At 41.7% G+C, this 13,976-nt stretch overlaps 1 protein-coding gene across 2 annotated transcripts; it reads right to left on the bottom strand.

Annotated features, from left to right (window-relative positions):
• Positions 1–2,075: 2,075 nt before the first annotated feature.
• grsf1 (G-rich RNA sequence binding factor 1) lies at positions 2,076–13,128 on the bottom strand. Of its 2 annotated transcripts, none has more exons than XM_033619024.2 (10): positions 12,772–13,128; positions 10,647–10,791; positions 9,044–9,199; positions 8,658–8,792; positions 6,809–6,947; positions 6,500–6,636; positions 5,798–5,883; positions 5,560–5,695; positions 3,654–3,708; positions 2,076–2,183 (listed from the first exon to the last, which is right to left on the bottom strand). In XM_033619024.2, exons 1-10 carry the CDS (start codon positions 12,985–12,987, stop codon positions 2,180–2,182), a joined length of 1,209 nt encoding a protein of 402 aa, XP_033474915.1. In that variant the 5' UTR covers positions 12,988–13,128; the 3' UTR covers positions 2,076–2,179. The 2 variants fall into 2 exon arrangements, with proteins under 2 accessions (XP_033474915.1, XP_033474916.1); XM_033619025.2 differs by having other exon boundaries at positions 5,798–5,865.
• Between the last annotated feature and the right edge of the window lie 848 nt (positions 13,129–13,976).

Raw genomic sequence — 13,976 nt, 5'->3', positions numbered from 1 at the left:
CTCACTCTCGTCTTTACTGCCTCCTCCTGCTGCAGCTATCAGTTGTGTAGTAACGAGGCGCCGTTTGGCTGCCAGTCACAGTCCATAACAGGAGGGATAGATATGTTGCTGAGGCTCAATGTTTGAAATGGAGCTATGGGACGTTTAGGAGGGGTGCCATCCACCAGCATCAGCCCCTCCCGCCATAGGTCAGCACCATCACTGCCCCGAGCAGCACTGTGATTTCTAGCCGATGGTGGTGGACGGTGCAACCTTTCAACACGTTCTGAAACTGCATTTTTAGATGGTGGACCTAGGTAACATGTCTGTCCATCCTGCAGTATGCTGAGGCCAGGAGACGGTAAAGAAGAGACCGAGTGAGAGACAGTCGGTATTGCAGCCATTCAGTGCGCACAGGCTACAAATGCCATTATGAAATTTAACGACACACTAAGGTGCAGGGAAACTACTAAGATACTACGATGTCTGTGGTGTTTATGACAGTGCACCTGCACAAGCTTGGAGGATGTATGACTTGCAGATTCTTTTACAGCCATGTCATCTTCCAGTTTTAGCAACAACCTTCTATTTTTAGCTTCGACCACATAATTATTCGTCAAAAAATATTTGGCGAACAGTGAGTGTGGTTAAAAAACATTGTCAGGATGTGACTAAGAAAAATATGAAATACAAAAATGCCACAAAAAATGGAGGGGGACTGTAGCTTCATATTTACAGCGCAGACAGAAGAGTGGTATCAGTTAGAGACGGCCATTTTAAGTAACCTCCATTTTCGAGTAGTACATAAGTTAGGCGCAGATGCCGAGCCAATTTCCTCCCAGTCAATTCACCATCTGCCCGGTCAGCATGAATTAACACAGCAGCAGCAGCTAACATCCAACACCGAGCTGTTAAACAGTCCCAAAAAACTCACACCACAATAGCTCGAGTCATTCATTAAACTCATTAATAGCTGTTAGGTAGTGTTAACTGTGTGATGCTAACAGTCAGCCCTGTTACTGTGTGTGTGTGTGTGTGCGGGCAGGCAGGCCAACTCTCACTAACTGTTCCCTGGTGTGGAGCTCACACTCCCAGCGCATATCCCAAAATGTCAGACTATTCCTTTAAGTTTACACATCTTAATATTCTGGGTAAAATCTTTCTTCACTGTTGCCGTTTTGTTCTGTATTAGTTAGAAGTTAACAAAAACGCTCAAACATTAAAATCATCTCCCGGTTTTAAATATTTGGTCACATCAGAGTTTATCTCAAACAGTGCTGCAGTTAAATCATAAAATCTAACATTCGGATGTTTAGATTCTCGTCTTGTCTCTGGGTAATCTCTTCTTCTGGGCGTCTGAACATATGACTGCACTTTTAAATGCATGGCTCTCTGCCTGACCGGTTTGAAGTGGGCGAATCAGTGCATCTTTATAACAGCTGTTCTTGTGTTTTGGTGATTTATATGAAGAATAGAAAGAATAGAAGCTCTATAAAACAGCGTAGTCGTTCTTGTTGAAGCTAATTAACACGTGAAATGGAAATGCTTCTTAGAGCAACAATAAACTTTTATTAAATTTTACAGTGTATGACTACATTATTTCAACTGTTTTTTCTTCTCAATGTGGAAACTCTCACACTGAGGACACAGCAGGTTTACCTTCACTGGGGTTTTTTTGGTATATTGTTGGGACTTAAATGTTTTGTTTGTCAATAAAAAAAGTATCAACAGGAATATTAGATAAAACCCACAGTCGGAGAGGAGATTTGATTTTGAGTCACAGTAACTAAACAAACGACAAAGGACAAATGTTCTGTTTATTTATTGAAGCATTTTGTCCTATAACACGTCAGAAGAACAAACAAAAGATATCTAAATTAACATGAGACATTATAATGTCTTGACCCTTATGCACCCGTCATCTTCACATTACCTGCTGATTTCTGTCTTTGCTAGCATTAAGACGAAACATGACAAAGCTGTCTCTTGTGCCATAGTTTGACGTTTATAACCTTCACTAAAGTAAATCGTTAAAATACACCTTTCATTAGAAGTTGTCTCGCCTTTGTTCGAAAGACAAAATGAAGGCAGTGTTTCTTTTAACAGCAGGAATTTTTATTGTTTGATGTCCAAGTCAGGCTGAAAAATAAATACAGTATTCCTGTGTGTGTGTGTGTATTTGGCATCTGTGTTTCGGCATTCACCTGCAGGAGAAAATACAACATGTTAGATTACGTCTGGAGCTGAAACGTAACCTCAGAGAAGGGAAAACCAGTAAAAAAAAAATGCATTTGAATATATTAAAAAGTCTTTAAGAAAAGGACAGCAGCCACGAGACTGCAGTGTTTTTTTGTTTGTTCCATAAAAAGCTGGTGAGTTTTAATTACGACTCTTGTGTTACAGCTGAGAGAAACCAAAACGACAACTAAACTGTTTTTAAGAGATGCAGAATTTCTCCTTTGTAATTTCCTTAAAGCAGCTGTGCAGAACTTTTTACCATTCATAAAACTGTCCCTAGTTTGTATCACCCCCCCTTGAAGATCCACATATTTATTTGAACCCAACAGCGACAAAAAAGCCTTTCTCTATATGGCTATTTAGCGTAGCCTCGGTCGGGTCGGACACAGCGGAAGTCAGCAAACCAGAATACGGCACCCGGAGGCGGAAGTAAGTCTGCACGCCCGCAGCGGCCCACAGCCATTAAACCACAGAAGAAGAAGGAGGAGCCATGTTTACGAGTAGGATTTAAGAAACAGGCTAAATGACATGTAGTAGGGAGTAGTCTCTTGTACAGTAGGTGGTGGTATGCACCTGGAAGTTGTTTGCGATCCGCCAATAAATTGAGAGAAGAAGAAGAGCAGTGTTTACAGAGTGTTCTTCGAGTAAGCGGTACGCAACGGGCATTGCTGAACACATAACAGTTTTACCAGATGTATCTATAAGGACTTGGTTGTACTTTCGATGTCATGGCGGATAAAGAAGGAGCACCATTGAAAAGAAAAAGAACAGAAGAAGGCTAAACGGGACAGTGATAGGGCTCGAGCCCAAACGCGTGTAAACCTCGGTCGGGCATTCACCAAGTGGAGAGAGTTGAGAGATTTGAAAGGTTTTAAAAATGATCCCGAGTTGGCCCTTTTCCTAATCGACAGGTATGTAATTTTTGTTTTTATTTAGAGAATATACCGCAACTTGTTAGACGTTGTTTCACTTCAATATATGACGACATGGAAGTTATAAACAAGCTAAATGTAACGTTAGCTGATGTGAACCGCTTTTGTCTAGTGACGTTACAACAAATGCCACAAAATTATCTGCGACTGTGACCATGAACGCAAATATAAAGCAGGCAGTTGTCCTCAGTTTATAAGAAATTCAGAGCTACACCAGAGCATTTATGATTTTCCTCTTGCTCTCCAAAACAAATGCATGCGGTAATTGCCGGTTGCAGTCGAGATTTTATGACACTAGGCTGTGGGTGTCATACCGCTTCAACCAAAGGGGGCACTATAATCAACGAAAATGTAAAGTTCCGCACAGCTGCTTTAAAAATGTGAGTTAGAAATATAAAAGTATTATAAGAGTATTTTTCTAATACTCTTATTTATTTTATCTAAATAAACAAATGAATAAATAAGAGTATTTTTCTGTCAATTCTGTAATTCAGTGTTTCTCACCTCCTTTCATCAAAGTCTGGTGTAGAGTTCAGGAATAATTCGATGTATCTTCCTCCTAAAAATAAGAGAAGGTTCAAATGCTCAGTGAAACTCTTGTTGTTTTCATATATTAACACAGAGTCATAAGAGACCAGAAACTGGGAATTATGGAAAATGAAGACTGATATTAAATTTGAGGCCTTATAGATGCTTTAGAGAACAAAAGGACATGCACATCCTATCCTATCCAACTTATCCATCTATAAGTGAAGAAAAAGTTGAGTCCACACACTAGATACAGCTCCCAAGATTTGATTTTGATATTCAGATTAAATCTTGGGAGCTGTATCTAGTGTGCGGACTCAACTTTTTCTACACTTATAGATGCTTTAAAAATAAATACATGAACATATGTTTGTTTCATCTGTCTGGTTTTATTCATAATGACACCAATGATAACATAAAGCTGGGGTAGGCAGTTTCATTTAGGCATCATTGGGTAAAAGTCCTGTACTGAACTACTGCAGCTTCCAAATAGCCACCCACAGACGCCAGAACGGGAGATATGATGAACTCACTGTCTTTGGTTTAGTTCTACTCAAAGTTTGATTATACAGGGGCTTTGGTTGGTTTTAGAGTTGACTGATTTGCAGGATGTGAGGAGAGTTGCAAGATGACGCTATGAACTGATTGTCTTGACAAAAATCCCAAAACATTCCCCAAATAAACAGGCCTTTACAAAAACAAAGTTCAAATCAATGAGGTATTAAACGACTTCATCAAACAATAAAAACTAAGATTACCCAAAAACACAGCGGTTAAAGACTAACACCCTGTGGCATCCTCCACGCTCCACACTCACTTCAGCACACCTGCCTTAAATTAAAGGTTCCTGAGATGCCAGGTCAGGTGGTGCATTAGAGTGACTCAAAGAATAATAGGAAACTAGGACTTGCTAGAAATGGCTCTAACATAAACTATGATCATATTGTAATTCAAGGGGATTAAGAGAAAACTAGACGTCTGCACCTCCTCTTGGCTCCGTTTTCAGGCTTTGGAAAATCCAGCCCATGACGGGAGACTCTGGTAATCACAGGTCATTTCAGAGAGAGGGCGTTTCATCGGCTGTTCTATAAATGCAGGTGTGCGTGCACATCACTATGGTGAAAGCTCGATTCAGTGGTGGAGAATCCTGCAACTGCCTACACTGCAAAGCAACCGCAAAAAGGAAAACACGGACTTATCAAAAAGAGAGTCTAAAAGAGAGTCTGACCATAAAACACAATGTGTCAGTATCGTTGAAGCGTGTCAGAGATGGAGAAAAAATGTTGCTAATAGTTTCGCCTTCTGCTAACCAGAGCCAAGTTCACGTTTATGTAGCTAACGTTAGCTAGAGCCTTGAATCACAGCTTGTTCTCTGCCTCACTACCTGTCACTACAGACCACCTAACCGGGAGGAGAAGGGGCAGCAGCTCTGGAGACTGACCCCAAGTCAGCGTCTGCAGCAAACTGAATCCAGGCAGTTTCGAACTGGTGCTGCCACTGGCCGCCAGTCCAATATGACAACTGGCAACAGGGGGTTTGTACTGGGCAAATTCGAGCAGCTACAGCCGTGGGCCGAGGCTCAATTTCTGGGGGTGCTGCCGGCGAAGCAGTCTGGGGGACTACGGAGGGCTAGCTAGCTAATTTTTAACTCATTTATGGTGTGATAAACAGAAAGGAGGCTCTACAATGAAGTAAGATTGAATAAATGGGAAACACCTGGTGCCCGTATAAAGAGCGTCAATATGCCTGTTGTCTGGTGGGAGGGGCTTAGAACAGAGAGGCTGGAGCTGCAGGAGGGTGTGATTTCCAATTTTCCAGATTTCTGCCTACCCCAGCTTTAATGTGCAAAGACATCAGCTGGTCCCAGCTCTGACAGTCTCACCTAGGTACATTCTGTCTCTGGACATGGCGGTCAAGGCGTCCTCGTGGCAGCTGAAGTAAATGTCAGCCTCGCCGCTCGGTTTCCCTTCAGGACTGCATTCGATCAAAATCTTAGACACGACCAGAGGAGAGAAGAACTGCAAGAGAAAAACACATTAAGTATAAAATCATGTGCAAGTGCGACGTCTAACAGCACAACTGACTTCAACTTATCAGCATTATCTTAATTTATTATTTACCTGAACAATGTCTTCTGCGGACACCTGGAAAGGGAGTCCTCTTATGTGGATGTAATGACTACTCAGGGCTGAGGGAGGAGGAGACCCTTGCAGATAAATAAAATTTGTATCAAGTAACATGTAAGGAGTAATACAGTTGTTAAAATTTCCAAGTATTGGTTTTATGTTGTTAATCGTCTGTCCACTTAACTGGACATCATGCAACACTGGAAGTATTTAAACTATAATTAATACCATTACTGCAACCTGGTACTTTATCTGCAGTGACATTTGTGTTTTTGCAGAAAATGTTCCTTGTACATTTTCACAGAGGGAGGTGTGTGGGGGGCTGAGGAGTCAAGAGGAAGGAGCTGAATGAGGGAGGGGGAGGTGTAGAAAGAGACAAGGAGAGGCTGAGGAGTCAAAGGCAAGGTTCCACGCTTTTGCGCAGGCATTTAACAGTATTGGAGCAGCATTAAACAGCATTAAAAATATAATTTTCTAGTTTCACATTATTTGTTTCATTGGTGTACATTTCTTAAAATGAAAACTTTACTGCATGCTGTCCACCCGAAAGGACATGTAAAAAAAGAGGAATATATAAACACTTCTTGATCGCAGCAGTCATAATTCACTCCTGATCACTCTTCTTTGAACACTGTGTTATTTTAAAGGAAGAAGGAAACCAAAAAGTCAATGAAATGAGCCCTAAAATCTCCTCACCATATTTGGTCTGTGAGGCAGGGACAGCCCCCCTGCTCGCCGACTGAGGGCCGCCCATTTGAAGAGAAGTTGACCTCGTCTTCTGCCTCCAACTAAAACGAATCTCGTCAAGTCTGCTGGGAAACACCTCGATGTATCTGCAAACACAAACAGATCGGGATGAGCAACAAGTGAGCTAAGGAGATGCCCGTGAAGAAACAAATCAGTGACTTATGTTCCTTTAAACTACTTTCTGTCGGTCAGAAATAAGAGAAACATTTGATTGTAATGCCGGTACAAGCCTTCACGTGAGTGTGTGCAGCATCCTACCTGTTTCCAATGAGCTGTCTGTCTCTCTTCAGAGCTTCATCAGCTGCTGTTTTTGAGGAGAACTGCACAAAGGCCTCTCCGGAGTTTCTTCCTTTGTGATCTAACACGATGGTGATTCCATTATGCTCTATTTCCAAACCTGAGAGACACGGATTCAGAGTTTCACTTGTGTCATTAAACAAACACAACCTTTTTTCAACCTTTTATCCTGTGTGGTATCATTCAAAAAACATTTTTGAATATTTGTATCAAAATCCTTCTCTATGCCCCTTTTGTTAAATATTTTTTACGAACTCATCCTCCACTCAGACACGTACAGATGAATTTAATCCAATCGAACATACATTGAGGCGTCGGATTACCTCTGCAGTCATGTAAAAACTACATTTGACTCAAACTCTCCAACTCTAAATTAAACTGTCTACAAATTTCATTTTACAAATATGTAACATTATGAAAGCGTAAAGGGCCAGTGTGTAGGATTTATGGGGACAGAAACTGAATAAAATATTAATAACTATATTTTCAGTGGGAAGTGGAATCTGTACTGCAGCGAAGGGTCACATGGAATAACATCCTGTGGGCAGACTATTTCCAAGTCTGATTTCTGATCCAGGATGTGTACGATGGCCTACCAAGCCCAGATAATCTCCACGTCTGGGGCAAGAGGGAAACACCGTCTTGTGCTCTGTGCTGTGGGAGAGGATCCCTCGATCACATCTTAAGTAGCTGCCCAAAGGCGCTTGCAGACGGCCGCTACCACTGGTGGCATGATCAAATGCTGAAAGCAGTTGCAGAGATGGTTGCCTCAGCCATTACCACCAGCAAACACCATCTCCCAAAGACGGTCATCACCTTTGTTAAGGCTGGAGAGAAAAACATCCCACGACTAACATCAGCAACTCTCCGTCAGACATGGTCATCTTTTCTGACTACACCAAACAAGTGATCATGGTAGAACTCAATGTACCCTGGGAGGAGTGCACAGATGACACCCAAGAGCGGGAATGTGCCAGTATCAGGAGCTGACGGAGCAGTGCAGGAGGCAGGGCTCGAACACCAACTGTGAGCCTGTCGAGGTGGGATGTCTGGGCTTTGCAGGCTGGCCACTCTGCAGGGTCCTCACAGAGCTGGGGATAGTGGGGCTGGCTAAGAAGAGGGCCATCAAGAATATCATCAATGCCGCAGAGAGAGCAACTCAGTGGCTCTGGCTGAGGAGGGAAGCCCCGTGGACCCAGCTGGGTCGCCTTGGGTGAGGGTGTCTTTTGCTTGAAAAGACCCAAAACACCTGATGACCCCAGGATACATCACTGACCATGCATCCCAGCGCATCCACAGGATGCATTCTATAAGCATTAGTGTGTAACCAGCACTGCCATCTTGCTCAAACCAAACACTGACTCTAGATAGAGCCGTTCCCATGTTCACATCAGCCGCGGTAGTTCTCTACACGTTGGCTGCAATCTGCAACCACTCACAATTACCCAGACATCAAAGTAACACCTTCACAATGTGTGTTTTGTCCAACCAACAGTCCAAACCTCAACATTATTAAGAATGGTTTTAAATTATGAAGCACCCAAAAGCATTGGCAGCAAATCTTCACATTTTTGCATGAAAAAATAGTAATCAAAATAGTTAATAGTCAATAGATTAATCACTCAGCTGTTCTTTTACATTTTCATGGTGCAAAAATCTGAATGTTTAAAGTAACTAAAGCTCTCAGATAATTGTAGTGGCATAAAAAATTTGTCTTTAATTATTCGAGTAATGTGCTTATTTACATTCCACCACTGGTGACAGCACAGATCCAGAGTTTCCAGTAAATGTGGAGGTAAGAGGAGTGTACCTGAAAAGAACTGGGCGATGTCGGCCTTGTTGCAGGAGAAGGGGAGACCTCTGAGCCGCACCACCCCGACATCAGGTCCAGCCGGAATGACTTTCTTCAGCATGGCTTCAGCGTCGCTGTTTGTTACTTCATACACTGCACAAACACCAAGCAGGACGTGAGATTTTTTTTTAAACAATTACAATGGCTTGATAGCCCTCATTTATGGTCAATTATTTCATCAATTTCTCTGTCCTGTTCAAGTGTCTGAGTAGCAATAGCACAACCCTGAAACTGAAGCAGCTATGTGGAACCATTTATTTTTGTGATTCTCCTGCTGTTGCATCATGTCAAAACGTCTAATCAGCATCTGTTTTTCATCCAGCTCTGAATACAAAGAGACAAACCTTCCACATAGCGCGGGCCGAGGTACTGACGGTGTTTCTCCAGGGCTTTGCAGACATCCTCCTCGTGCTCCATCTCAATGAAGGCTTGTCCGTTTGGTCTCCCCATCTTGTCCACAGTGAGATGGATCCCATTCACCCCATCACGGATCCTACACTCTGAAACACAGTTAACAATACAGTGGCCAATATTTATTTTTTTCCACACAATATTAAAACTTAATGTAGTTTAGTTATTAGTTTTTTTTATGTTGAACAATCAGGACAGCAAACGCAGTAGTTTTATAGCTCAGTGCACATTAATTCTGGCCTTAAAGATTTTCAGAGAAGTTTTCACTGTCGCAGACAAATTATCAGTGTCGTAATAAAATCATGAGTTTAACCTCAGTTGTGGCGCGCACCTGTGATGTCGCTTGTCTGGTGTAAGGTGGTCATAAAACTCAAGTCAGACTTTTTCTTCTCAAGATGATGCCATTAAATGAAACATCTTGTCTCATGTAAATAGTGAAGTTCAATGGCATGAACACTGTCAACAACCAGTAGCTGTGCTCTCTCCTGCACCAAACAGGAGGCAGTAAACCAGTTAAACATGGAGGGGACTCCAGGGAGGAGCAAGAACATGAACAAGTCTCGGTTCTCGTGGACGGTGGAAAAGGAGGAGAAACTGGTGGAGTTGTGGAGTGAACAAGAGTTGATCCACCAACCACTTATTTAGTGGTCTCCTACCACTAAAATATCGCAGCTAACCAACAGAGGCTGGTGGCGAGTTGAGGCGACGAAATCCAATATGTGAAGTTTGTACATAAATGCAGTTCAATTCAATTCGATTTCAATTAAATTGCATTTACACTGATCAGCCAAAACATTAAAACCACTTGTTACAGTGTAATGTTCTGCTGGGAGACCTTGGGTTCTGGCATTCATGTGGATGCCACCTGACACGCTCCACCCACCTGAACACCGTTGCAGACACAATAAACTCCCCTCATGGCAATGGCACTTACTGATGGCAGTGGCCCCCCAGCAGGACAATGCACCATGTCACACCACAAAAACTGACCTGAGGAACAAGAGCTCAAGGTGTCGACCTGACCTCCAGATACCCCAGATCCCAACCTGATCGAACATTTGAGGGATGTGCTGGTGCCCCAGAGGTACCCCTGATCCACAGTTGGTGCTCCTTTGACCAGACTTGGCTCTGACCTGTTAAGGCATGGACACAGGACCTCTGGAGGGTATCCCTTGGTGTCTGGCACCAGGGCGTTACTTTCAGATCTTCTGAGTCCTGTGGGTTGTGAGTTGGGGTACCAGCATGTCCCACAGATGTTTGATCAGATCAGGATCCACGAAATTTGGAGGCCAGGTTGATGCCTTGAGCCTCTTTGTCTCGTTCCTCGGAACATTCCTGAGCAGTTTTTGTGGTGTGGCATGGTGTACAAACTTCACTTAGAAATAAATCTTTGTATTTAAACAAATAAAACACCGTAAAAAATATAGGGCCTATAACATTCTTACATACTGTATTTTTATTTGAATCACCAGCACACACCCAAATACTGAGGTATGGCGCTCACTTTCAGATTTCCCCCCAAATCCAAACTCTCACCTGAGAAGAACTGCAGGAGGTCCTGAGCGGAGCACGACCACGGGAGACCTCTCACCTGCATGATGTACACCTCCTTCTTCTCCGATTCTGCATCAGACTGATAGGCTGGCAGCGGAGGGTACTCATCGTCACAAGGTGTTCCTGCCTGGAAGACATGATGTAAAATAAGACTATTCAGCCACAAACTTGGAAACATTCGACAAACTGACATGGTGCTGTAAACTGATCAAGTCACCCACACAAAGACAAGCGGTAATATTTAGGTTTTTCCAGGTATTTTGTAATTGTATAATCACCTGAAAATAAGATTCAGTGTGTTTTTGTTACCTTAGAATGAGACGTTTATATCTACATAGGGAGTGGGTCTTCGTCTAAAATTGCCGTGTTGCACCGCCATGTTTCTACAGTAGCCCAGAATGGACAAACCAAACACTGGCTCTATGTAGGGCCATTCTCGTTTCACGTTGTTCACCGTAGTTCACAGCCCCTCCACGACAAGCAGCTACGGAAAATCAATGTGCAATTGTTGTGTTTACCGGTTTAAATCACAGAGTCTGTTTGTTTTGGAGAGGAGGATATGTTTTCGTTATCTGGTTTGACTAACCCTAACACTGGCCGTCTACATTGGCACTACAAAGCTGGTTATCAACTAGTTAAGTCAACTCTCCGTTTTCCTATCCAGCCACGAGCGTGTTCACGTGAAAGAGGCAGGGTGTTAGTAATAAGCGACATCATCAGAACCATGAATTAGGCTGCTTCATATGATATGAGATGAAAGGAGACTGAAAGAATCTGCGACTGGGAGACAGATAAATGTCAGTGGCGTGGGATGTAAATGATACTCTGTAATCTTATTACGGAAACATTGACAATACTATCTAACAATACACCGTCAGCTGAGACTTAAATTACGTGCAGGTATCACGTGGCTATGTGACATTAGTATGGAGTATTTTTTGCTGTTTAGTTGGATGATGACAAACTACTCTAAATATGTCACATAAAACACTTTAAAGTGACGCCAGACTGTTTCTGCTGCTGAAGTAAAGGGTGGAAAAGTAGCCTCATTAATCACTGATGAGGTCTATGTGACAAGTATTTATAATAGCGGGAGCAAATTAACAGTGTGTGAATTATTTTACCAATAAAATATTATCTGTTGTATCCTGGTTTTCATCACACAGGTGTCACGTGTTATTCTGAGCTGCAGTGATGGAATCAGAGTGTAAACGTAGCAGCAAGAACATCCTGAACCTCCTAGATGCCACTAAACCCCCCTAAACCATACACACGGTTCCTTAAAGGGGCAAGATGGTAAGTGCTGTTGGTCACTGTCTGAGTTGCCCATCCTCTGCTGTCTCCATCTTCCCAGTTAGTACAGTAATGGTCCCTGCATTACACACCCAGAAACCAACCAGTGCTTCTAATGCAGGAACAGTTAGCTCCACATTTACCAAGTGCAACATTACAGTGATCTACACATTAATGCATCACTAATTATTAAGGGTGGGGGTAAAATCAATACAGCATAGCATTGAGATAGTTTTGTGTCATCACACACAATTTTTTTGTCTTACATAAATCATTAATATTACATATACAAATTAAACTTCAGGTTGCCTACTAGAATAACAAATCAACTGCTTTGTCAGTCTTCCGGATACATTTTGCTGCAAAACAAATGGCTGAGGTGAGATAAACAGACTAAAAACTTTATCTTATTAGATAAAACAGATGTTGGCATAGTTTTCTTTGAGGACATAATTTACAGTTGAAATAAAGGTAATAAATTGCAATATATCACATTATATTTTATCACAATACCCAGCATATCGCAACAGTAATTTGGATTATACAGGTACATATACATTATTATGACATGGGCCATTCTGCATTATGATTACTTCTTTTTTGGTGCTTTAAGTATATTTTGGAGCTGATACTTTTGCACTTCTACAAGTAGCAGAGTACATCTACACTGCGGTATTGCTACTTTTACTTAAGTACAATATCAGAGTACTTCTCCCCCCTCTGGATGATAAAGTAAAGTAGACATATACAGGAGTATAACATGAAGTACCCCACAGTTACCAGTCACCACCCCTCCTCTGTGTATGGGACTAACCTTGGTACAGAAGCGGTACTGGCTGATTCTCACTGCGGACTGAAGCTGACAGACTGCCCGGGGTGTCGATGTCCAAGTCCGCTGCTGAATGAACCCGCACCTGCCTAGCGACAGGCTGCTGCTGCATCTTGTTTGGATACCTGTCGGTAACGTTACCCGTCTAACTGCGACACACCGCTGCAGTAAAAACAACAGAGACTTACTGTTACGAGACATATTAGCCGAGCAGGGTCGGCTGCCAGGTCAGGTTCTGGGCTTAAATAGGTTAATTAATGGACGTTTAAGTCAGTTTCTCTCTTAATTTAGCTTGTTCGTTTAGCTAGCTGCTTAGCATTAGGTTGTAGGAAGCTGAACTAACTCACGTGGGTCAGTCAAGGGCAGAAGAGTACCGGAGCTAACAAGCTAGCAGCTAAACACTTCCTACTTCCGGTTAAGCTTTCACAATAAAAGCCGAAACATGACCATCAGAAATCGGATTTATATTTTAGACACCTCACAGAGCTCATGATTTCCATAAATGATTTATTATTATTATTATTATTATTATTATTATTATTATTATTATTATAATAATAATAATAATAAAAATAATAAATGTAATAAAGTAATTAGTGATTATATTTTTTTTATATATAATTATAATTTTTTTTTACAAAACAAAAACAGAAAAAGCAGGGGTGTAAATACAGACAGTGCAGGCAGTGAGATTGCACTGGACCCCTGGGGTGGAGCGCGGGCCCTTGCAAGTGCCACCTTGAAAATATACCTGTGTAAAAACATAAATGATAAATAGAGGAATACATAGAATTATATAGCCATTTGCTGTATATGTCCTCGAAAATTCCAACCCATCTGCATCATGGTTTTATTTTTTATTTTAAATAGTCAGTTACTTGTTCAATGAAATTATGTGCTTTTTCTATATACTAGCTATAAAATCTACGAATATACTATACAAACTATTTAATTAAATGATTAATGTGTTACTTTCTTTAATATTTTTGTCAGATATGCAGTAATGACTGCTGGGTAATATGTATCTGGATGTTGATGTTGTCCAATGTCAAGTCTCTATTTGTGTGGAGACAATACATGCATGATAGCGTACAATTAGGGCCCATTATAATAGTGTGCACTGTGGACTGTCTTAACTTCCTTATGCCACTGAGAAAAGGAGAAAACAAACTTCTTTTTTTTAAAATAAA

This window comes from Epinephelus lanceolatus, chromosome 9 (genome assembly GCF_041903045.1).
Source record: "Epinephelus lanceolatus isolate andai-2023 chromosome 9, ASM4190304v1, whole genome shotgun sequence".
NCBI lineage: Eukaryota > Metazoa > Chordata > Actinopteri > Perciformes > Serranidae > Epinephelus > Epinephelus lanceolatus.
The sequence above is the reverse complement of the archived record's forward strand: the minus strand, read 5'-3'. Positions and strand labels throughout refer to the sequence as shown.

Coding starts and splice junctions, on each gene's coding strand:
- grsf1 (XM_033619024.2), bottom strand. CDS start 12,987: ATGTCTCGTAACAGTAAGTCTCTGTTGTTTTTACTGCAGCGGTGTGTC. Junction 10,792..12,771: donor AGTACCGCTTCTGTACCAAG/GTTAGTCCCATA, acceptor CATGTCTTCCAG/GCAGGAACACCTTGTGACGA. Junction 9,200..10,646: donor CCTCCTGCAGTTCTTCTCAG/GTGAGAGTTTGG, acceptor ACTGTGTTTCAG/AGTGTAGGATCCGTGATGGG.